The 26,096-nt window shown below is 36.7% G+C and overlaps 1 protein-coding gene across 1 annotated transcript in view; it reads left to right on the forward strand.

Annotated features, from left to right (window-relative positions):
* The window catches only part of LOC142337110 (uncharacterized), a 131,290-nt gene that overhangs the window by 45,665 nt on the left and 59,529 nt on the right, over nt 1-26,096 (forward strand). Inside the window, exons 2-3 of the mRNA XM_075386203.1 lie at nt 3,367-3,815; nt 14,042-14,110. Coding sequence (XP_075242318.1) covers nt 3,367-3,815; nt 14,042-14,110 — 518 coding nt within the window. The remainder of the gene's footprint in view (nt 1-3,366; nt 3,816-14,041; nt 14,111-26,096) is intronic.

Consider the following 26,096-nt stretch of genomic DNA (forward strand, 5'->3'; position numbering starts at 1 on the left):
TAACCGTTCGACAACAAATTTTCAGGACAAACACATTACACTACATGCATCAACAGCTTGCATGCTCTGTGAGGAGCGGTTCAGTTGTTTCTGATCTATCTAGAAAAGAAAACAATCTTCTCCCTGTATATAAAGACGTTTCGGAAAGAGAAATTGTGTTTCAAATAAAAAAAAATCGCTCATGGACGGGTACGTTTTTCTACGATGCCCATTGGAAAAGATAGAGACGTTTCCAAAAATTGTTGTGGAGATACTCATCACTGAATGGGGAAAAATTTATTACTTTATCTGAAGCATAGACTTGACAACTCTACTATATCACCTCCATCACGGACAAAATCGTGTAAGTCTGGAATTCGGGAATTGAATTATCATTCCTTAAAAATATTCTCCTCATCACAAATTGAGGAAATGTAAAGATTGGAAGCCTGCCAATCAGAAATTAAAGGCAGCTAGGTTGTTAGTTCAACTCGGGCTCCGTAGGGGACAACTCGGGCTTCGTATGTTGGTCAGACATGAACTCAATCATAATTATTTTTTTCAGCCTTAAAGCCTTTTTTTCGTTATCGTCAAACAAAGTTTTTTCTCTGAGTTAAACTGGCACTGATAGGGCACCGTTATGACAAAAATAAGACAAATCGAAATCTTGAGAAATCACACAAAATCTCGTCAAGATCCTGTCAAGATCTTGGAAATGCTGCTGTGAGCTCCTGCCAATTTCCTGGAAACCCTCGTGTGGTTATTGAAGAATCCAAGATCTTGCGTGGACTTGGCGTGGATGTCGTGGGTTCGAGCACTGGGTTACCTCAGAAAGTCAAAGGGTCTAAGATTAGGGTTCAAGTAGCATTTTTGTGCGAAACCATATACGGTGCATAGTGTTGAATTTTTAAGAAAACTGTAGGAGTGTTTACGAGATAACGTTTCTTGCCTATTGATTTTTGTTACTAATTGAATCGACAATCTCATGCTTGGCCAGAAAACGTCAACGTTAACGGGTTAAAACTAATTCATATTGTGTTGGTGGTAGACATTATAGTGGTACTAATAATATAAGAGGAGCTATTACTTCAAAAGGTACTAAAATGTTAAAGGGTAATTGTGTTGAGTGTAAGAGGAATAAGTCAATGGCAGTATCTGATGCGACAATAGAAGCCGAGGGATTGAAAGATTTCTTTAAAAGTGTTGGTAAAGCTACGGTCAACTTCGGAAAGAAAGTTGCTAATAATCCGGTAAGAGCATTAGAAATAGCAATTAAAATAGGAGGTGCGGCTGCAAGTAGAAACCCTAGAGCTGCTTTATCAGCCACACCTGATTTATTTAAATTTGCAACTACTGGTGAAGATATAAAAATAGTACAAAAAGGAAGAGGGCTATACTTAGGTACAAAGATAAGATAGTTTTATTATATTAGAGTTTAAAAATAATTACATTAGAGTTTAATTATTAGAGTTTATGACTATGATTATGACTAGATATATATCTAGTGGTAAATATTAATACTAATATTATTATTACTAAAGACATTATTTTAATTAAACACCAATAACTTCAGTTTAAAAAAGGCAGGCAGGGCAATCGAACCAAAATTTTGTCTTTCTGAAAATTTCTGGGATGTAAAAGAAGCATTTGTAAACAAAAGTAAAACTTGGAAAACCACGAAAGTTCCTGCCAATTTCCTGGAAACCCTCGTGTGGTTATTGAAGAATCCAAGATCTTGCGTGGACTTGGAAATGGTATCGTGGAAATCCAAGATCTTGCGTGGACTTGGCGTGGATGTCGTGGGTTCGAGCACTGGGTTACCTCAGAAAGACAAAAGGTCTAAGATTAGGGTTCAAGTAGCATTTTTGTGCGAAACCATATACGGTGCATAGTGTTGAATTTTTAAGAAAACTGTAGGAGTGTTTACGAGATAATGTTTCTTGTTACTAATTGAATCGACAATCTCATGCTTGGCCAGAAAACGTCAACGTTAACGGGTTTCCAGCTCAACTAATTAAAAAACTTACTATTCTCTTTCTTCCGGCTGAGATCATTGGAAAAGTTGACACTCCCCAGTTTCCTACCAAGATTACCGGGAAAAAAAAGTTCCCGGGTTTCCCACAAAGAAAACCGGTCAAAAATTAAATCCCGGGTTTCCCACCAAGATTACCGAGAAATTATGGTATTCCCGGGTTTCCCGCCAAGATTACCGAGAAATTATAAGATTCCCGGGTTTCCCACCAAGATTGCCGAGAAATTATAAGATTCCCGGCTTTCCCCGCAGGGTTTCCGGGAATGGGATCACTGGGGAGTTTTAGTCGTAATTAATATTTGTAACTATTTGATTTTTATTGCCGTCTTTTCTGGTAGTCATATTATTGTAGCCACAGGTCTCATAGGCCCTCTAGAGTAGATTGTTTTATTCATTTAGTAGTTTGTTGAACGATATGTTGATATGTTAGTTTTTTATCTCTTCCTCATTTGGTAGACAATTAAGTGAAAAATGTAGATGAGCGGGGTCGGAACTTAATGTGCGAACGCACATTACCGAGCCACCTTGTAAGTTCTCAGTTTTCAGTCTTCTCCCAATTGTCAGTGAATGCATGTTGACGTCCCACAACATAAAGCGGTTTCTGATCAAAACATTCTATGCGTAGAGGTGGAAAGCATGTGCTTGAACTTCCAGGGTCTGGTCATCCAATCTAAAGCACAAAAAATATGGACAGATTGGTCTGGATCGATTCAGATTAGAGGATATACTTGAATCTCAACATAATTTACTTTGATTTCACGAAAGTCTGGACCAGGTTCTTACAAAAGTCTGACCACAGACCTTTTTGAACGCAGGACAATCTGATAAGAGGTGGTTTTGAACGCACAAATGTTTTATCAGAGGCTACTTCGAGTGCATAAAAGTCCGATCATAGAGCTTGAAAATATTATTTTTTTATAATTTTTTAATTAAGAGATGTTGGATCAACTAAAAACACTCAGAGCAGTTGCGTTCTGATCATAGAAGTCTGTTGGTAGGCTCTAATCAAAAACAGCAAGACCCGTTGCTAACAATGACCGCCCTTTACGAAATCCCGGTCCTCTTTTACGGTCTTCCAAGCATAAAACTGTAGATGAAGACTTCTCAATAATGTCTGACATTTGATACCAGCAACTTATAACAGTGGCGTACAAAGAATTGAAATTTCTCAACGTCAGCGTTTCACTGCAATAGTATTTTTTTTTTTGAATTTTTATTGTATTTGAATAATTGTCTTTCTGGAGGCGACATTACATAGCACAGTGTTATATTGCACTTGATATTGCACCGTTTTTTTCTCAGAGTGTCAAGCATCACGTTGTTGTTTCTGATTTTCTACCATTGATAATATTTAGATATCCCGATAGAAAAGCCCTGTATCTACTTGGTCAAACTTCAAACGACACCACAACTCAAAAATGGCTCAACAAATTGATTTCACGTCGTGAACAGAGAAACTTGCAATTCCTAGAAAGATTGAAACAAAAGCAAGACCAAAGCTCACATCAACAAAAACTCAACATTAGCTCATTCAACACGCGCCCGATTAACTCTAGATCATCAGTTAGACAGAATTCATTGGCTCCTCACCGATTACTTCAAAACAGTCAGGGTTATAATGGTAACTATCATACATCGGTTTACACTAGTCATTCACCAGGATATAGAACATCGCGGTTGCCACCCACGAGTGGTCACAACTACAGTCCAACTTATATTCCTCCTGGAACTCCGAAGACTGCTAGAACTGCTAGAAGACCTGGCCATATTGACACGAGTGAAGTCTACCTGAGCAGCTCAACAGGTAAAGGCCACCGTTTGAGTACACAACACGAGCCAAGGTATCAGCGCAAAAAACCCGCAAAAATATGTAAGATTGACGGTGAAAACGTCAAAATTGTGCAATATCTACGCTACAACTTTCAATCCTACAAAATTAAGCCTTCCCAAGCGTAGATCTTACATAACTTTAGCAATTCTATATCTAGACTTCACATAATTTTGGCGTTTCTAAGAGTAGATCTTACATAATATATACTTAAAATTTAGCGTTGATATTAGGAAACTTAGCTGTCGATTTAGCGTTATTCTTACCACAATTTGGCGCTTAAATATTAGCGTTGACTTACACAATTGTATAGTTCAACGCTAAGTACTTGCGTAAATTTTGGGTTTGCATTTAGCCAATTGTTGGTTGCCACAGAGAACTGTTGAGTCTCATCGTTCTATGTGCGCTTCGTTAGTGACAAAAATAGGATTTCCTACAATGCATTTTCAGAACTGACGTAATAAACTTGTTTGAAGTGAATTTTGCGTTGCTTATGAGTGTGTGTTTGGGCCTATCTTAGGTTATCAAAATAAAATTCAACTAAGTTAAATGGCCGCCCTGTTCGTGTTGTTAATTTCTCTCTCAAATTAGAAAGAATAGAAAGGACTGTATTATGAGACGAATAATTTCGTGTCTAATTGTCCAATACAAGTTATAAAAGCAAAAAAAAAATTAAAAGTTAAACAAAGCGTGCGTAATATTTAAATGGATATATGCTCACTAAATATCAATAAAAGCAAAACCAAATCATATTTATAAATGGTACAACAACTTCAGAGCTTATATGGTATGAATCAACAAAATCTTTTTTTAAGTTAACTGCATTTCCGTTTTCTTAATCAAATACAACCTTTCGCACAGGCAACATAAATACTTGAACAAATTTAATACTGGCAAATATATGAAGAAAGTGTACGTAAAATGACCAAATATGATTGAAACCGATCAAATATCACTATACTAGCTGAGATTTGAGTGGACAATCAATAAACAAGCACAATCAAGGTAATATGAACTAAATAACAGATTTTCGCAATTTCTGCTATGACCAAATTGGGGCTAAAATATACGGTTTCTTAACAATAACTCAGAAACTAAAAAAAGTCAACACCAAATCTTGTTAGTCGATAGACATTGGTAAGATACACGTTTTGAGTGAAAAAGAGAGTTTATCTCAAAAGCGTGAAGTAGGGCTACCTTTTTAATTCTATAAGCAATCTTAATACATGGGGAAAATTTTCAATTTAAATAGCTCCTACACTAAAGATTCAAATTTCAGCAAACATGACAGTGACTAACATTAGTCTACCATGTAGCACATGAAAGACGAATGAACTAAATCAAACAAGTAGTTTTTGAGATAATGAGATTTAATTGTCAGACCGCAACATAGCCGGCCCTATTTTGATTCTAGCAAAATAATTTCAAATGCGGTCAATATCTAACGAAATAAGTTTAACTAATTGTCGTGAATAAAATACCTTAGCAGTTTTGATTGTTGTCATTCTAGTTATTTTATCGTGTCCTTCATGAGGCTTTTGAATTATGGCCAAAGGGTAGTTGGAGTAGCTCCCTTCCTCATCAACCATCCAGACTAAGTCTCCCACTTTGCTTTCCGCGCCTGAAACAGTTCTCCATTTTGCTCTGAGTTGGAGTGATGGTAGATATTCGCTCATCCACCGCTTCCAAAGGGCTTCCAATTGCTCGCTGAGGTGTCGGAACCTTTTCTGATATGAAGCTTTGTTATCGCTAAATACAGAAATGGGCCATGACACTTTTCGTTTACCCCTCCAACAAGGAAATGATTCGGTGTTATCGTATTCAAATTCTCAACGTCGCTTCTAACCGCTGTTAGAAGTCGATTAATGAGTAGTTGTTCCGCTATGCAAATTACCTCTTTCCATGAGATTTTCCTCTTTCATTGATTATTTGCACAAAATAATAAAAATTGCTCTTTTGCTCGATTTCACTAATGACTCCCATGCGCCACCGAAATGTGGAGCTGTAGGGGATTGAAATTCCATTGTATTCCGTTTTGTGCTAAATTGCTCTGCATTTTAGAATGGTTCAGTTCATTGAAGGCTGCCTTAAATTCGTTCGCTACGCCTACAAAATTAGTTCCGTTGTCAGAAATTAATGTTTTCGGTTTCCCCCTTCTCGCTATGAACCGATGAACTGCGTCTAAGTAAGACTGTGTTTCTAGTGATTGAACAATTTTCATATGCACTGCTCTGACGCTAAGACACGTGAATAGACAAAACCATCTTTTCACTGTTCTTCTGAAAAGTTTAATTGAAAACTGTCCACAGTAGTCTACTCCGGTGTTTGTAAACGGCGTTACGTTATCTTCTATTCTTGATTATGGTAAATCTGAAATCATTTGCATTGATGTTTTGCTTCTCTTCATTTTACAGTGTAGACATTGGTGTTTAACCGATCTCAGTGCGTTTCTTAGACCAGTTACCCAAAGCTTTCTTTGAATTTCAGCTCTATTATGTTCAACACCTTGGTGATGGTTGTGCTTATGCTGAAACTCGAGATAAAATTTAACTGCTGGATGAGAATGTGATAAAATAACAGGATGGTTTTCTCCGAAACTGAGGTTTGCATGTCTAAGTCGACCTTTTGCTCTTATTAGACTTTTGATCAGAAACGGATTCAGGGATTCAATTTTTCTGTTGTTTTTGACAGGGTCTCGTTTTTTCAACGGCGCCATTTCCTTTTTGTAACTTTCTCTCTGCACTAACTCCCATATTCGATTCCCTGCTTGTGCGGCAATTCATGGGGCCGGCAATTCATGGGTTATCTCTTTGTTCGCATTTTTCAGATTCAATATCTTTGCAACCACATTTCTCAGTCTTCTGAAGTTACTGAATCGTTTCCAGTCAATTGGAGCTCATTTTTCGTTCGAATTACTGGCAAAAACTTCTTCTCGGTCAGTAACTTCTTCTTCTTGCTCCCAATTTTCTGTGTCGTTAATTTCGCTCTTCAGCCAATCCGGTCCGTTAATCCAGTCAGTTTGCATCAGTTCATTAATGGAGAGACCTCTGGTTCCCAGATCAGCTGGGTTGTCAGCTCCAGCTATTTGTCTATACTGATCAACTGTTGAACTGTCTAGGATTTCTGCTAGCCGGTTAGCAACAAAAGTAGGCTGTTTTTTGTCACTACTGCGCAATCATTGTAAAACAGTAAATGAATCGCTCCAGAAATAGATTGACGCAAACGAAATTCCATGTTCTTTCAAAATTAGATCTTTAATTCTGTTCGCTGTAACTGCTGCCATTAACTGTAATTTTGGTATAGTATGGTGCTTCATTGGAGCCAACCCTTGTTTTTCCAACAAAAAAACCTTATTTGTCTATCGCCGTTTAATTTAGTAATTACAACGTAACTTACTGCACAAAAACCATCTTCCGACGCGTCTCCAAAGACGTGTAGCTCAACTCTGTCACAGGACTCTTGATTGTACCAACTTGGAACGGATAATTGTTTTGAGTTACTCTATTCTTGCACCCACTTGTTAAACTCGGTGTTTAGGTCTTCGGCTATCGGCGAGTCCCACCTTTGACCTTTTGTCTGCCAGATTCGTTTCATTAACATCTTTCTTCGAATGACAAATGGTGCCATGGAACCCAGAGGATCCAACACTTGCGACACTGTTGACATAACTTGTCTTTGCGTCCAATTCGTTTTCTGCAGAAACTATTGGTCCCCCTTAACAGTTAACAGATCATCGGCCGCTATCCATTCAAGTCGCAAGACCTTAGGGTTGTCTTCGTTTCTATTGGTGTAATTTCACTGTTTTCAAGTATTTCCTCGAAATTAGAGATCCATTTTGTGAGGTTGAAGCCGCCTTTTGCTAGCAATCATTTCAGTTCATGGATTGCTTCAGATGCTTGTTCAGTTCTGTGAACCGAGAGAAGCATATCGTCCACATAAATGTTATCCAGCACTACTTGCGATGTAACAGGATGTTCCATCCCAAACAGTTTTGCACACTGCTGCAAGGCATAATTTGCACATGTTGGAGATGACTTTGCTCCAAAAATGTGCCGGTTGTACTGGTACGGCATCAGTTTACCGTCTTCATCTGTTAACAGAAACCTGAGGTAGCGTCTTTGTTGTTCAGGCACTTGAAATTGTAAAAACATTTCTTCAATATCTGCAGTTAGTGCAACACGGTTTTCTCGAAATCTGAACAAGATTCCAATTAGATTTTGCAAAAGGTCGGGGCCTTTCATCAAAACCTTATTCAAGCAGTATCCTCAAAACCTTTTCGCACCGTTGCAAAATCTTCTTACTTTCTCTGGTTTTCTGGGGTTTAGAACTGGACGTTGAGGCAGATACATCCTGACGTTTAACTTCACCTTTTTGAAGCAAGGAGATATAGCGTTTTGTTAAATCCTTTTTCATTGAATCGTTATATTTCAATTTTAAAGACTCGTTTTTCGCTAATCTTCTTTCGAGCGATCGTAGTTGTCCGAGGGCTGCAGAAAAAATATATTCAAGTTTTTGTTCTTTTCCAGTAAAAAGAATTTTAACTTAAAAACCTTCTGGTAGATTTAACATTGTATTCTCTAGTATTTCACGAGACCTTTCATCTTCAAGTGTTCTACTGTTGGCTTGAAATATTGTGTCGTAGGATTCGACTTCCCACCAATTTCTAACAATTTCTGTTAGCTCTTGATTCTCTTGGCTACTGCTGCTCAGAAATCTGCTCTTTGTCTTTTCACTATTTGGCAGTGGACCACTTAGCGTCCAGCCTAAGAGAACTTACTGCCCATGGAGAATGATTTCAAGTCAAATTTCTTTAGTCTTATGCACGATAAATGAGGATAGCGTTTACTTAGCTCGATTACACTGTTAACCGAGGTTCCAAATGCAAGATTGTTATAACTACTGGTTATTAGTTTTACAGTGCCGCTGATTTCACCGGCCGGTCCAATCTTGACCGGTACCTTCAAAGTGTCGATTGAGATCGTTCCGTGGATCCCATTTACTGACATTGAAGTAATTCTTCCTTCAATGAATAGAGATTGTATCAATTCTTTGTCTATCCAAGTTTGAGAGGAGGCGGTATCGCAAAGAGCTTTAGTTTCGACAAAATTTCCGTCTTCAGCATAGATGCGCAACGGTGCAAGTTGGAGGAGTCCTTTGACATTTGCTGTCTCATTTGCCAGGTTGGTTTCACTTGTTTGATCTGGGGCCAGGATTAGCTCGTGTGTCACAGTTTGTCTGTTGTGTAACATGCTAATGTGTTTTTTTTTCATAGCCGTCTATTCCGCATTTGAGCTTTGATTTTCAATCTCTCGCGCGATGCTTTCCCGTCAAGCATTTGAAACAGAGGTTAGCTTATTTCACCGTTTCTGACCCTTCCGTGATAGAGAAATTTTTGCGGTCATCACATTCTCAAAGCGAATGTTCTCCGTCGTCGAGAGGGCATTTCTGAAATCTTATCTCTCTATCGTTAGTAAAAGTGGAATTTTTTGGTTGACCTCTACTTGATCTGACGCTATTTTGTTTTCCTCTATACGAACTCTCTGAAAATTGCGTTATTGCTCTAGTTTGCATTCGCTCTTGAACTAAAGACTATTCTTGTAGCCATTCATTTAATTCAATCAAATTTGGTAGCTTCGACATATTCGACGCTGTTTCAATGTGTGCAAACCATCTGCATTTTGTCTGCCCGTAGTTTATTAACTATCATGTCTAGATTACTCGATGAAAACAAATCGTTGCTGTAACCGAACTGTTGCAGAGCATTAACATAGTTTCCGACTGTGTGAACAAAAAAAAACAAAACTCGCACTAGCGTACCGCCCTAATTGTGAATGATTTTGAATCTTAGTCAATTGCGATCCTATTATCAATTGCGGTTGACCGAATTTGCACTCAAGCGTTTTCAAGCCGTGTCGTACATAACGCACGAATAACCCATACCAGCCAGCGTTCTTTTTGCCGGCCCCGTTAACAGCGTTTTTAAATGCGTCATTTTTTCGTCGTTTGATATGTTACTACGATCGACTGTCGACAGAAACATGCCACTCTATTCTGGTCAATCGAGGGGATCGCCGTTATACTCTCTTAACTTAACTTTTTGTAACGTGCAATTAACTGCAGAACTTACTGGGTACATATAATACTGATTAAAGCCGTGTTTCGGACTTGATTGCGAATTATCAGAAATCTCAAACTTACTATGCTGCCCTTGGTTTGAGCTCACCGTTCCCGGAAGGTGTCTGACTGGAGCTCTGCCAAACACAAAATCTCTGTGAGAGTTGCCTTTTGACATCATTTACCCCAACCAGCTGTTACTGTATTTCCGCTGAGATGAGGCTGCAACATCTTTTGCATTTTGTTGATTGTCACCCTGTGCTTGAATAAATTTTTTTTCTTTTCGCCCAAGTAGTCTTCATCATCACTGCAGCTGATATTGCCCAAGAAGTCTCCGCTGTCTGGTACAACTGGCTTTTCTGAATTTTCAGGATGAAGTTCGTCTTCTTCGTCGGTGTTATTTACAGCTTCAACATTTCGAGTGTCTTCTGCTCCTCGAATTGTCTCAATTGCTCGTCTTCCCTGTTCAATTTTCAACTACTGCATCTGATATTCAAGTCTCAGTTGCACTTTTTTTTCTTTCAGCTCGCGCTTCTTCTTTGTGTTTCATTTCTTCTTCCGTTGAAACATCGGACAAGACATCTTTCGATTTTGGCTGATCGATTTGTGTCACAGTTGCGCTAGTGTTCTGAGTTGGCTCAATATTTTTTCCTGTTTCCTCCTCGGCTCCGTTTACCGATGAAACGAGTGATGGTGTTGGTTCTCTGACAAAGCTCACTGACTTTGCTGTCTGCGGGGACTTCTTCTTCTGGTTTCACAATACCAGAAGTTCTTTTCTTTTCAAAGACAAGTTTATTTGTTTCTCTTGCAGATCTGCTGTGTGCTTTGATGAGACCCGTGTGCTGTAATGTTTCATCCCTTCTGTCAGTTTCTCGTCGAGGGCAAGACATTTATCAAGATTGCTTTCGATGCTCGCTGCTCTACTTAGAATAGAGTTAAATTGTCTTCTAAGTTCTGCTCTTCTTATTTCAAGATCATTAAATTTTTTCTGTATTCCTTCGCCAATTTCATAATGATATTCGTTTCAAAATCAGTTGACTGATAAGATATGCCGTCACTGCGGGCTCCAGAGGGACTTTGTTGCTTTTTTCTGAACATTTTCGGGGTTGTCCGGATCGACGGACCAAATGTTTGGGCCTATCTTAGGTTATCAAAACAATATTCAACTAAGTTTCATGGCCGCCCTGTTCGTCTTGTTAATTTCTCTCTCAAATTAAAAAGAATAGAAAGGACTGTATTATGAAACGAAAAATTTCTTGTCTAATTGTCCAATACAATTTATAAAGGCAAAAAAAATTAAAAGTTAAACAAAGCGTGCGTAATATTTACGTGGACATATGCTCACTAAATATCAATAAAAGCAAAACCAAATCATATTTATAAACGGTACATAAACTTCAGAGCTTTTATGATATGAATCAACAGAATCTTTTTGTGAATTAACTGCATTTCCAATTTCTTAATCAAATACAACCTTTCGCACAGGCAACATAAATACTTGAACAAATTTAATACTGGCAAATATATGAAGAAAGTGTACGTAAAATGACCAAATATGATTGAAACCGATCAAATAGCACTATACTAGCTGAGTTTAGAGTGGATAAGCAATAAACAAGTAGAATTAGAGTAATATGAACTAAATAACAGATTTTAACATTTTCAGCTATGACCAAATTGCGGCTAAATTATACAGTTTTTTAACAATAACTCAGAAACTAAAAAAAATATCAATTCCAAATTTTGTGAGTCGATAGACATTGGTAAGATACACATTGTGAGTGAAGAGAGGGTTGTTTCTTAAAAGGGTGAAGTAGGGCTACCTTTATATTTCTATAAGCAATCTTAATACATGGGGAAAATTTTCAAATGAAAATAGCTCCTACACTAATGATTCAAATTTCAGCAAACTTGGCTGTGACTAAAACTAGTCTACAATATAGCATATGAAAGAAGTATGAACTATATCGGACATGTAGTTTTTGAGATAATGAGATTTAAATGTCAGACCGCGACAGTGTGGATCAAGCACCTAATTATAATTATTAAACATAACATTATAACAAAATTATTTGTCAATATTTGGAAGCATTAAGGTTGTGATATGCAATTTCCATCGGTCCGAATCTCAAGCAAGAGTTTTGTTGACAAAGTTCAACAGCGGCCCCCATTATGACGAACACTTGAATTTCACCGCAAAATTCAACGCATTCACTCACATGTAAGACGTTGCTGTCCGATTTATAAGCAATACAGTTCTTAAAAATTCAATGTCTAGAGGCACAGTAGTAGATGACGCGACCAGCAGGAAGGAGGTGATTGGTACGAATCTCAAAGACAGTGGTCTAAAATTTGAAACAATGTAAATCAACGTCTAAAACGTTCAATTTATGAAAGATCTACACTAAGAATCGCTAAAATTATGTAAGATTTAGGTATTAAAGAAATAAGTTAGAAAATTCACCGTTATGAATTTTAAATTCAAAGCGTTCACCGCCAAAACATGTGCAAAAATTGCGGGGATTTTACAACTTGTCGACGTTAGTTATAAGTTCTCTTACATTTTTTTTTCCAAAATTCCTGGACCCGGGAAGCTGATGCCTCGTAGCATAATTATTGTAGGAAAACGCGTTGGGTGAACTGAATCTTCAAGTTTCTGGCCTTTATTTACTGTATTTTTCTACTTGTAGTAATTTCTGCCGTTAAAGACAGTGTTGCCCGGTTAATCGTAGCCACATCTAATAAACACTAATTCTACATGCGAATCCAATAATTACCCGGGTCGAGGGCTCAGCAGCTGTAAGCGGATATTTTTGTAAGAAATCCGCTGAATGTGCTGAAATAATGTAAGGTTTGTGCTGACTGCGCTGAAAATCGATAAAAAGGTGATGAATCCGCTGAAAAAAAAATATTTAAGCACATTTCAGCGCATGTCTTGCATAAAATCAGCATTTGATTTAGCGCCTTTCTTACATAATTTCAGCACTTGTGAAAATTTTAAATTTAGCGGATTCAGCGCCTTTCTTTAATTTCAGCACTTGTAAAAATTTTAAATTCCGCGGATTCAGCGCCTTCTTACATAATTTCAGCACTTGTGAAAATTTTAATTTCAGTGGATTCAGCGCTTTTCTAACATAATTTTACGCGCAATCTTTTTGCTCACTATTGCTTATGACGTAGTCAGCATGTAGGCTCCTTCAACTTTTGCGCTTATTAAGAGCCACTAATCAATAAAAACTTTGCATGGACTTTTAAAAATGAAAATTCATCTTTTTGAAAAACAGACCGAGTGAAAAGCGTCGCACTTTCATCATATGTAACAGAAGGAAGATAATTATACTTAAGCTACCTGGTTTCATTCAATTAAGTAATTTGGTTTTTTACTTCAGCTGCAATAACTGCTTTATCTTAAGGTTTGACAAAATTCTTAAGTCTTTTGGCAGATATCCAACTGTTTTTAAGTTGAATTGCCCTAGTGCAATGCTTTATAGTCTTGCACAGTTGCTTCTTCTGAGATAAGTGCTGATATTGTGTAACATAAGTCCTGAAAGTTATATAAGAAATGTGCAGACAGCTGCTGAAAAATTATCTTTTCAGCAGTTAGATCTTGCATAATTATCCGCTTAATGTGCTGAAAAGTGCTGAAATTATGTAAGAAAGTGCTGAAAAATCAGCAGATTAAGCGGATTAATGTGTAAGATTTACGCATTGAAAAATATTTTTTTCAGCGGTTGTCAGCGCATTTCTCACATAATTTTTGTCGGATTCCTCGACCCGGGTAAAAAGCCCACAAACATTTTGTGGCAGCACTAAGACATGATTGATGGCACGTTTGTTATTGTCTATTTGGCACTGGGAATTTAAGACCCCAGAGATTCGTAAACTATTCATTCGAAATTCAAGAGTTTTTTAGTATCAAATCCACCCTAAACTGAGGACACTATTTTACCTGTCCCAGGGAAAAAAGAATTTATTTTAATGAAAGAAGACCCACTAACTTTTGGTAACCCCACTCCAATTTGTGCTCTCCTTTTAAAGCCTTAATTCATTAAGATTAGTGGAGAAACAGTGTTTTTCAAATGTACTAGCTGATGACGTTGCTGTGTACCCGGAGAACCGCCTCCCGGTTCTGATAATGGAAAAGGAATCGTGGAGAGGTAAGTAAACTTTTCAAATTTGTCATCATCGTCTTTATCTATTTCTTCTTGTCACCAAAGTTTCTAGTACCCCAACTGACATAAATGAATTCACATTTCCACGTTTCTGCAAGGTTGCGCTTACTTTTAAAAATAAAATGGTATATTACAGAGTAAATGTAGCCTTTATTTTAACGTAGCAACGAATCGACCGAAAAGAGGTGTCCTAAACGCTAATTGGGCTATTTGCATCTCTTGGAAATCTTGCACCAAATTTTTAGTATCTGTTTGCATATTTTTTGCTTCAACGTGTGCTCAAGGTTTCACTTACCAAAGTAATCTATCTTTGGTAGATGCCAAAAATATTTGTTTTTAATCCATTGCGGCACTATCAAATTTTATGTCCTAACTATTTCTCAAACTTAAAAAAAATTCTATTAAAAATTGTTTAAAATTAAAATATATTAGGTTTTCAGCCAATGATTCACTAAATTGGAGGGTTTTCACCAAATCAATTTTTAATTGCTTTTGAATGAAGTTCATAGCAATTATTTAAACGTGTGTGTCTTTTCTATGCAAAAATTTCGATCGACAATTTTGACTTCTAAGCCCTTTACTTTTTGCGTTTCGCGTGATCTAAAATTCTCTCTCAATCACAATTTCAAGCAGTTAAATTCAATTGGCGGCAATTTAATACCAAAAGTCAAATGAAAAGTGCGCGGAAACTGGTGCAATTTTTTACTTTAAATTTTAATAGTGGTATATGTTAACCTCTACTGTTGTTATTTGAAGCCCACTATTGAACTTCTAAGTCCCATTTAGGCTCCCACTCCCTCCCTCCTCCCCCCCCCCCCCGACTGAAGCAGGCTGCAATTGACTAGAGCTCCCACTAGTCGTTCGTGAGCAATTCTTCCGACGTTTAGTCGGTTGTTTAAAACTAAAAAATTAAATATTTATTCTTTGAGGAATTTTATTCATGGTTTTCATTATCTTGTTAGCAAATTTCAGGAATGAGAACGGAGCGGAAAAAAACAACTGAAAGATTGTGAGTTCAGCTGTCAAGTTTTATCGAGAACTAAGAATAGATAGAAAGATACAATCTGTTGAAAAACCAAACTATTCTTACAAATAACGCTATTAAAATGGTTTCACATAACTTGCTCCTTTTCAATTTCTTTTCTATTTTTATACTTCTAAAGCTATTCTGACTAACGGACCTTTGATGAAGATTTTCAAGCAAAGCGTCCATTAAAAAATTTAAGGAAAAATTCATTATTTGAAGTTACCATTTTCATTACCAGCGAGATAAAGTATCTTGGTTTTGAAAAATTTTGTTCAACCACAGAAAATATTGTATGAATGCGCATCTTTTCAAAACAAGTGCTAAAAGGGTAGTCATTTAGACAATTCTCAGTTCCCTTTTCATGTAAATTATGTGTATGTCAATAATGCAAGGATATCAATTTTCATTTCAAAAACGTTTTTAGTGGCTTGAAAGCATTTTATTATGCTCTTATCATGCTGCTTATCTGTGTGGCTGTTCTCACATCAAAAACTTCTGCCAAGAAAAATTGTGACCATACAAGGATTGAATTTGTGCTACATTCTGCAGTGTCCTCGCTATAATGATTTAACTGTTTAATGGTTTTCACAAGTAATCTGACAAATTTTATCAGTACTAACCAACAAAAAGACACAAGACGGAACAGTTTTATACATTTTGGCTGCTTCAATTTTAAGTTTCCTTTTAGTTTCCATCTCAAGTACCTGCCTAGTTTTTTTAATTTGTTGTTCACGCAAGAAACTATTTGGGCATGTTTCTGTGAGGCAACCTGTGATCTTAAACTATGTTGTCGGCAACCTTTGCGGCACAGCAAGTTTTTTGTCATAATCTACTAAATGCTTACTTAAGGCTGCTAAAAATTTCAGAGAAGAGTGTCCTTATGTAGAAAAGTTTTGGTCTTTAAGTGGAAAATTACCTTGCGTTTGTTAGACCAATGTGGCTTGATTGGGCCGTTTTCAAACGTAAGAAATGACAGCCTGTGAGCTGTCTCTGTAAAGTTATATTCAATTCTTAAGGTTGTGGATAAAAGTGGTGACTCATATATTGTCCTCTATTAGTCCTTTTTCAAAATTCATGAGAGAGCGATATCGCCTTCGCTGTTATTAATGGGGGATCATTAACAAGTTTGTAATATAACTATATTCATACCCTGCACTTCGTAACATTATTTCTTAAAAATTCAATCAAAATTGGATGAAGAGACAAAAAATGTGTACTAAATTTCCGCAATTTGAGCTCTGTTGGAATCTGGAAAAGACAGTCAATCTTGTAAATTCAAAAACTGGGACTCTCAAGTAGCCCTAGACTACCCAGGTTACCCACCTTAGACGAAACTTTTAAAACTTACTAAGACTTATAAGCTGCCGTAGAAAACTTACAAAACTTTGTACGGCACCGTATAAGGCCGTAATAAGTTTTCCACGGCACCGTAGCCAATTAATGTAATTACCGATTTGTAAATTCTAAATTCCTAAAATCGACTTTAAATCTGTCGCTTATCTAATACAAGTCACTTTTTCATCACTTTATGGCACTGGGTATAACTTTTTAAATCTCTGAAAAATTACAAAACTTAGTACGGTGCCTTATAAGGCCATATCAAGTTTTGTAATTTTTCTAAGGTAATGTTTTCGAACTTTAATTTGCTCTGCAGGTAAGCCTTGTGGTCAAAAAAATTACCTCGAAACAGTTCGAAGTTGCAAAAACTTCTTACGCCTCGTCAAAGGTCGTACCGAACACTTTGGAAGTCTAATGATATCTTTTGCAGTTCATGTCATTGATCAAGCAAAAAAACGCTCAATTTTAAATATCCATCAAAAGCGTCAAAACTGAGATTTCGTTCCAAAGAAGACCAATGCTAACGTATTATGTCTCAAAGAAATGATTAGCTCTAAAATGAAGTTCGAAAAAAAAATTTGCGGTTTAAGTGAATCAGATAAAAGTAGCATTTTTTTAACATGAAACTGTTGTCAGTACCACTTACATATCTGGTGAATAATTCCTCAACTACAAGCGCAGGGTTTACAAGAAGGAATTGAAAAAATTTGTGTTTGATTCGCGTTCTGTTCAATTAAATCTGTTCTGATTTCAGAAAAAAAAATTTTTTTTCAAAGCTTGGCTCATTTGAAAGTTCATTTTCGAGTTTTTTTGAGAATTCACAACAACAAAAGTCCTCTTGCAGACCTACAGTCAGATTACTTAAACAATTTACAAGAATGATTTAAGAAGAATCATCAAATGCGCAATAATATATACATTTGATCGCTTTAAAAAAAGTAAATCAAGATTTTGTATTTTTTTCAAAGTTCTCTATTGTTTTGGCATCTAATCAACAGTCCAATTTTTGCGCGACTAAGCTATCACTGCTTGTAATTTTAATTGTTTGTCCTGAAATTTTTTTGTTGAACGGTTATTCAAGATTGATTCCTGAAAACAATGTCCAATCTCAGATTTTATTGGCTGAGGTCTGCTTTTTGTAATCGAACAGGTTTTTCTGCGTGCAATTTGTGTTTTCCAGACAATACTCAAGTCCCTTAAGCTAACTAAATAACTGGTTTTTGGTAATTCAACGTTTTTTCCACTTTCATTGTTTTGTCAAATTTCTGTGTATGTTGTTTTGTATCAAAACTGATAAAACGCCATAACAGTCATGGTGAGGTTTGAAATTTTTTTTCTCCTCATCATGAAGATTTTAATTAACGAGAAACAAAAAAAGGAATGAATTTCCACCCAGAAACACGCCAGAGGTGCCGTTTAACGCCGTCAAAAATTTTTCTCGGCATTTTTAGGCTTCAAAAATAGCTGAAAAAATGGGGTATAATTGAGGAATTTATTAATATCTCCCGAAGTTCTGTATCAAATTTGATCGGCATGGCCACGTTTCGATGATAATAAACTTTTTCTGTTTGGCTTGCGAACTGTAATCGTCAATAAAGCAGGTAAAATGGTATTCAACTCCAAAATTGAAAAAAAAATCAATTTTTTTATTTTCATGTAGACTTTAGCGTCGGGAACGTTTTTCAAATACTCGTTTTTCGCAAAAATCGTTCAATGAAAATTCCAATAGTTCATTTTTTCCCAACAGGTTTGAGTTAACTGGTAAGCACTAAAAAAGGTCAAACAAAAGCATCCAGTGCGTTCTAGCTTATGATATATATTATTTTATTCGACTTTTTATACTGTAAAAATTACTTTTCTTAGAGTCACTTAATTTTGAATCTTTATTAGATAGCAAGTACTACAGAAACCAAAATTCAGTAATTAGTTGAGGGTGATTAAACTCAAATTTGCTGCAAAATAGTCACTCATACGTTTTGTATTCCGATAACAACGTTTTTCACTGACAAAGTAGGTACTTGCCGAAAATCCTAAATGGTCATATTGCTCAACCTTGTAAACTCTTTTAAACTCATTTTTGTAGCAGAATGGGACATCTGTTGAAGTTTCACAAGTTTCAAGCTGGAATTAGGGCTCAAAATTTGGGAAAAATTGAAATCAGAATGAAAACTTTGTGATTTGTAAAAGTTGAAAACAAGTGAAGGTAAAGTTGATCAAGGATAGTTTTGTGAACTTTTTCATTAGAGTTTTGCTCGTTATTAAATACACAAGAAAAATAAATTCAACAGTGCACATATCTTACTAATTAAGACCTCATTTTGTTGTTTTTTTAAATATAAAACATAAGTTATCAAGTAACCTTTTTTCATCCTTAATAACCCAAACAAAACTTTGTATTGCAAGTGAACTCAAAAACCAAACTTTCCTTTCAGAGCAGTCCTCATTTTGTTAATCAACGTCATAAAACTTCAATTGTTGAAGGAACGCAGCACTCGAACTATGCTGACCTTTAAGAGCAAAAAAAAAGTAAAAATTTTATTTAAAAAATCCCATTTTGTTTTTCAATTGTTTAATTCTCTTTAGTTTTTTATGCCTATTTTGAGCGCTATTCTTTGTTTAATCGATTCTCTTTCACTTTTTCATTGAAAAGTTTTTCTTAGCTATTGTTAATGAAAAAGTACAACATTTTTTTCTTTAAATGACAATTTATCAATTTTTTTGTCTGAAAAATTATGACGCGCATTTGAAATCAATTATTTCGCAGTTAAACGTTTCTCTAAGTTGTTTTTGATCACTTACGTCCTTCCAAACCTGAGAACAGGCATTGCCCAGGTGATTTGAAATATTTATTGTAGATGTTCAGGCAGAGTTTGCAAATGCTGAGGAACGAAATTAATTTTGTCTCATAAAAAAGGCACTCAAATTCGTACTTTTTTCTTATTTCTCTGTCAATTGAGAATAAAAACAGACAAATTTTAGCGCATGCTCTTCCTTTTAAGTGTATCTTTGTTGGAATTAATGGTCTTCTTCATAATTTTTTTTGTGAAACGTTAAATTAACAGTGAATGCTGAAAAACATAACATTTCCCAAATTTTAATCGCTAAGTGGTCTTTTGCGCAAAGAACAGGTCTTCAGGCGCGCAATTTGTGTTTTGTATGCCCAACTTAGGTCTATGGAGCAACCTGTATCATTTAATGAGGTTAAGTCAACAATTTTTCCTTTTGCACGATTTCATCAAATTTCTGTGGATGTTGATAAATGTCAAAACACACAAAACATCATAGCCTTCATGGTGAGGTGGGAATTTTTTTCCCACCTCACCATGAAGGTTTTCAGTGACCTAGAACGTGGAAGTGGACCAGAATTACACCCACAAATACGCCGAGAACGCTGTTTCACGTTGTTTTACGTCGGTTCCCGAGATCTTGGGCTTCGATTTTAGCCGAAAAAATGGGGTACAGTACAGTGTTTTGTTAATAACTGCTAAAGTACTGGACCAAATTAAACGGGAGTAGTCGCATTTTGTTAGCACTGAACCCTTCTTGCTTGCAGTTTTTAGTTGGTTTCCCAAATCGGCCTAACCAAAAAGTTGGAGGAAAGAACTTGTGAAACTATCACATTGAGAAAGGAAGTTAATGTTTTGTTTTTTTTTCAAATTTCTCATTCAATTTTTGACCAAAATGAGTGAATATTGGCATAATCTGTTGCTGTTAAGACGTGCTTCTCAGGAATGGCTAGTCACAGTCACTCGAAATGTTCTTTAGAACTGTTATTCAATAATGAATGCGGAAAAAACAAATCTTTTCTCAAATTTTATGGCTGAGTGGTGCTTTCCGCAATTGAACAACATTTTGGGCGTGTGTTTTTTGTTTTCTAGACACCATTTAGGTTGTTGAAGCTAATGAAATCAAATAATGGGGTTAATTCAACAATTTTTCTTTTTTCACGATTTCATCAAAGTTCTTTGGATGTTGTTTTATGTCAAAACACACAAAATATTTCCCAACTCACCATGAAGGTTTGCCGTGACCCAGAGCGTCGAAGTGGACCAGAATTACACCCACAAACACGCCGGGAACGCTGATTCACGTTGTTTTACGTCGGTTCCCGAGATCTTGGGCTTCGATTTTAGCCGAAAAAATGGGGTACAGTACAGTATTTTGTTAATATCTGCTAAAGTACTGGACCAAATTAAACGGGAGTGGCTGCATTTTGTTAGCACTGAACCCTTCTTGCTTGCAGTAATTGGTTGGTTTCTCAAATTTTCCTAATCAAAAAGTTATTAATGATTAAATTTGAAAAAAGTAGATTTTTCGGGCTATTCTGGGTGACCCAAATTTCGGTACAACAAAACACTTGATTTACCCAACAAATGTTAGTGTTTTAGAATCCTCAGTTAGTGGGGAGTATCCCCATATATATTTTATAGAGTATTTTATGTAGTTGAGGTGGTCAATTTTGACTCTGCAGAGCGGTCACCTCGCTTTTCTAGGCATTTGGTACGGTACCTTATAATTGCTATAACTCCTTGAAGAATGTACCGATTGTGCTCATTTTTTAATATGATGCGTATCTCAAGCAGTGCTACAAACTGTACGGGGGTTTATTTTTGTTCGGCCGTTTTAGGGAAATTGACCAGTGAACTTGCCCTCGGTTTTAGTACCAGAAGCGGTTGACCCCGGAGGTTGACACCGTTGACACCGTTACCTTGAAGCTTTGAAGTGTGTTACAGAAATTGGTGTTTTAAATAGCCCGTCTAACGTAGATTCCGAATATGTATACTTTATATAGCGTTTTCGCAGGTTTAGATGTTCAATTTTGGCTCTGCAGCCGGAGTACTCAGCTTTCTTTTGATATAGGTGTCGTTTCGTTTTGATCAGCCGTTTTTGAGAAATTGGCCAGGACACATACCCCCATTTTGACCGATTCGTGTCCGGTACTTCGCGTGCATGTACTTGTTAAACCAACAAAACAGGCTAATTTAGACCCGATATTTAGTCCGTTAGATTTGTCTGATAATGGGAATTGTCCCCATATATATTTGGTTGTTTTATTGAAACTATTTATATGACATATTTGTCAGTTTGGATGATCCAGGTCACTTTTTTGGTCATTTGGTACCAAAGGCTCGATCGTTAATAACTCTGCCTACAGTAATTTTTTTTCCTATTGAGTTGCATAGTTAGAGAGCTCATTATGCGTGCTTTCTTTTGATATAATAAAACCTGAAAAAATGTTCACCAGAAGTTGTAAATTTGTGTACGAGCATGGGAAGTGTCCCAATTTTCGGTCGGACTCGGTCAATTTTTGCTAATAACTCTGTCTATAGGGGGAATTTTTTCATTCTGTTTAGTGATATGAACAGCTAAGTTCAAGACGGTTTCAAGGGTATACATGTCATATAGTGTTGTTTTCAAAAAGTAGTGAAATTAGCCCGCGAGCCGACCGTAAATTGGGTCATTTTGAGCGTTTCTGACCCGTCATTCGTGACATAACTTCGTAACTTATTCTCGTATTCATTGCAAAATGCATTTCCATGCTCTCTGAGTTCAATGGCATTGGTCCAGAACTCATGTCAAAATTTGGCGTTGGTCGGTTGGTGTTTTGGGGGGGTCGTTTTGGGGGGGGGGGTGGCGGTTTGGCGGCGGGGGGGGGGGGGGGACGGGGTTGGGGGGTGTCGCTGGGTGGGGGTGGCCGTGCGTCTTGTGTGTTGTTTGTGATGTTCTTTTATGTATAACAACAAAGTATTTTTTCAGAGTTTGTTTGCTTTTCTTCTCTCTGCTGCCGTCTCCTCTCAGGTGAGTTCTTTCCGCTTCTTTGCTCGCTAGCTTGGCTAGCTGTTGCTTTCTTTCGGTCTGGTTTGCTCTGCACCGCAGAGCTGCGGTTTTCGGACCAATTTTTTGGTCCGTGTTCCCACGTCGTGGGAACGTGTTTTTGCAAAGCAAGAAGGTTCGTTGAAGCTTTGCGCTCTTCTTGGATTTTCAGTTTTGCGCTTTTTTTGTTTGCTTCCGCTTTTTTTGGTCTGGTTTGCTCTGCACCGCAGAGCTGCGGTTTTCGGACCGGTTTTTTGGTCCGCGTTCCCACGTCGTGGGAAAGTGTTCTTGCAAAGCAAGAAGGTTCGTTGAAGCTTTGCGCTCTTCTTGGATTTTCACTTTTGCTCTTTTGTTTGCTTCCGCCTTTTTTGGTCTGGTTTGCTGTGCACGCACGCACAGCTTCGGTTTTCACACCTCAGGACTTGTCAAAAGATTTGAGATTCTACCTAGGAGTGTCATAGTCCTAGTATGTTCTGATAAAGAACTAACCTGTTGATCTAGGTGGTCTGAGAAAAAAGGACTTTATAGGTTGTCAAATTTCGAGCTCAAAAATTATTCTTGTGCGTTTTCATAAAAAGTGATTTTCAGTATAGTCAAGGACTTGTTTAAATGATTTGAGGGTCTATGTAGGAGTGTCATAGTCCTAGTAAGTTCTACTAGAGGGCTAATTGTTGATCTAGGTGGTCTGAGAAAAAAGGACTTTATAGGTTGTCAAATTTCGAGCTCAAAAATTATTCTTGTGCGTTTTCATAAAAAGTGATTTTCAGTATAGTCAAGGACTTTTTCAAATGATTTGAGGGTCTATGTAGGAGTGTCATAGTCCGAGTAGGTTCTACTAGAGGGCTAATTGTTGATCTAGGTGGTCTGAGAAAAAAGTACTTGATACGTTGTCAAATTTCGAGCTCAAAAGTTATTCTTGTGCGTTTTCATGAAAAGTGATTTTCAGTATAGTCAAGGACTTGTTCAAATGATTAGAGGGTCTAGGTAGGAGTGTCATAGTCCTAGTAGGTTCCACTGGACGTCTAATTGTCGATCTAGATGGCTTGAGAAAAAAGTACCTAATAGGTTGTCAAATTTCGAGCTCAAAAATTGTTCTTGTGCGTTTTCATAAAAAGTGATTTTCAGTATAGTCAAGGACTTGTTCAAATGTATTGAGGGTCTATGTAGGAGTGTCATAGTCCTAGTAGGTTCCACTGGACGTCTAATTGTCGATCTAGATGGTTTGAGAAAAAAGTACCTAATAGGTTGTCAAATTTCGGGCTCGAAAATTGTTCTTGTGCTTTTTCATAAAAAGTGATTTTCAGTATAGTCAAGGACTTGTTCAAATGTATTGAGGGTCTGTGTAGGAGTGTCATAGTCCTAGTAAGTTCTACTGGAGGGCTAATTGTTGATCTAGGTGGTCTGAGAAAAAAGTACTTGATACCTTGTCAAATTTCGAGCTCAAAAGTTATTCTTGTGCGTTTTCATAAAAAGTGATTTTCAGTATAGTCAAGGACTTGTTCAAATGATTTGAGGGTCTATGTAGGAGTGTCATAGTCCCCTTAGGTTCTACTGGAGGGCTAATTGTTCATCTAAGTGGTCTGAGAAAAAAGTACTTAATACGTTTTCAAATTTCGAGCTCAAAATTTATTCTTGTGAGTTTTCATAAAAAGTGATTTTCAGTATAGTCAAGCTCTTGTTCAAATGATTTGAGGGTCTATGTAGGAGTTTCATAGTCCTATTAGGTTCTACTGGAGGGCTAATTGTTGATCTAGGTGGTCTGAGATAAAAGTACTTAATACGTTGTCAAATTTCGAGCTCAAAAGATATTCTTGTGCGTTTTCATAAAAAGTGATTTTCAGTATTGTCAAGGACTTGTTTAAATGATTTGAGGGTCTATGTAGGAGTGTCATAGTCCTAGTAGGTTCTACTGGAGGGCTAATTGTTAATCTAGGTGGTTTGGGAAAAAAGTACATAATAGGTTGTCAAATTTCGAGCTCAAAAATTATTCTTGTGCGTTTTCATAAAAAGTGATTTTCAGTATAGTCAAGGACTTGTTCAAATGAATTGAGGGTCTATGTAGGAGTGTCATAGTCCTAGTAGATTCTACTAGAGGGCTAATTGTTGATGTAGATGGTCTGAGAAAAAAGTACTTAATACGTTGTCAAATTTCGAGCTCAAAAATTATTCTTGTGCGTTTTCACAAAAAGTGATTTTCAGTATAGTCAAGGACTTGTTCAAATGATTTGAGGGTCTATGTAGGAGTGTCATAGTCTTAGTAGGTTCTGCTGGAGGGCTAATTGTTGATCTTGGTGGTCTGAGAAAAAAGTACTTAATACGTTGTCAAATTTCGAGCTCAAAATTTATTCTTTTGCGTTTTCATAACAAGTTATTTTCAGTATAGTCAAGGACTTGTTCAAATGATTTGAGGGTCTATGTAGGAGTGTCATAGTCTTAGTAGGTTCTGCTGGAGGGCTAATTGTTGATCTTGGTGGTCTGAGAAAAAAGTACTTAATACGTTGTCAAATTTCGAGCTCAAAATTTATTCTTTTGCGTTTTCATAACAAGTGATTTTCAGTATAGTCAAGGACTTGTTTAAATGATTTGAGGGTCTATGTAGGAGTGTCATAGTCCTAGTAAGTTCTACTAGAGGGCTAATTGTTGATCTAGGTGGTCTGAGAAAAAAGGACTTTATAGGTTGTCAAATTTCGAGCTCAAAAATTATTCTTGTGCGTTTTCATAAAAAGTGATTTTCAGTATAGTCAAGGACTTTTTCAAATGATTAGAGGGTCTAGGTAGGAGTGTCATAGTCCTAGTAGGTTCCACTGGACGTCTAATTGTCGATCTAGATGGCTTGAGAAAAAAGTACCTAATAGGTTGTCAAATTTCGAGCTCAAAAATTGTTCTTGTGCGTTTTCATAAAAAGTGATTTTCAGTATAGTCAAGGACTTGTTCAAATGTATTGAGGGTCTATGTAGGAGTGTCATAGTCCTAGTAGGTTCCACTGGACGTCTAATTGTCGATCTAGATGGTTTGAGAAAAAAGTACCTAATAGGTTGTCAAATTTCGGGCTCGAAAATTGTTCTTGTGCTTTTTCATAAAAAGTGATTTTCAGTATAGTCAAGGACTTGTTCAAATGAATTGAGGGTCTATGTAGGAGTGTCATAGTCCTAGTAGATTCTACTAGAGGGCTAATTGTTGATGTAGATGGTCTGAGAAAAAAGTACTTAATACGTTGTCAAATTTCGAGCTCAAAAATTATTCTTGTGCGTTTTCACAAAAAGTGATTTTCAGTATAGTCAAGGACTTGTTCAAATGATTTGAGGGTCTATGTAGGAGTGTCATAGTCTTAGTAGGTTCTGCTGGAGGGCTAATTGTTGATCTTGGTGGTCTGAGAAAAAAGTACTTAATACGTTGTCAAATTTCGAGCTCAAAATTTATTCTTTTGCGTTTTCATAACAAGTGATTTTCAGTATAGTCAAGGACTTGTTCAAATGATTTGAGGGTCTATGTAGGAGTATCGTAGTCCTAATAGGTTCTACTGGAGGGCTAATTGTTGATCTAGGTGGTCTGAGAAAAAAGTACTTAATACGTTGTCAAATTTCGAGCTCAAAAATTATTCTTGTGCGTCTTCATAAAAAGTGATTTTCCGTATAGTCAAGGACTTCTTCAAATGATTTGAGGGTCTATGTAGGAGTGTCATAGTCCTAGTAGTTTTTACTAGAGGGCTAATTGTTGATCTAGGTGGTCTGAGAAAAAAGTACTTAATACGTTGTCAAATTTCGAGCTCAAAAATTATTCTTGTGCGTTTTC

The sequence above is a fragment of the Convolutriloba macropyga genome, chromosome 3 (assembly GCF_964194025.1).
Source record: "Convolutriloba macropyga chromosome 3, txConMacr16.3, whole genome shotgun sequence".
In the NCBI taxonomy this organism is placed as follows: Eukaryota; Metazoa; Xenacoelomorpha; order Acoela; family Convolutidae; genus Convolutriloba; species Convolutriloba macropyga.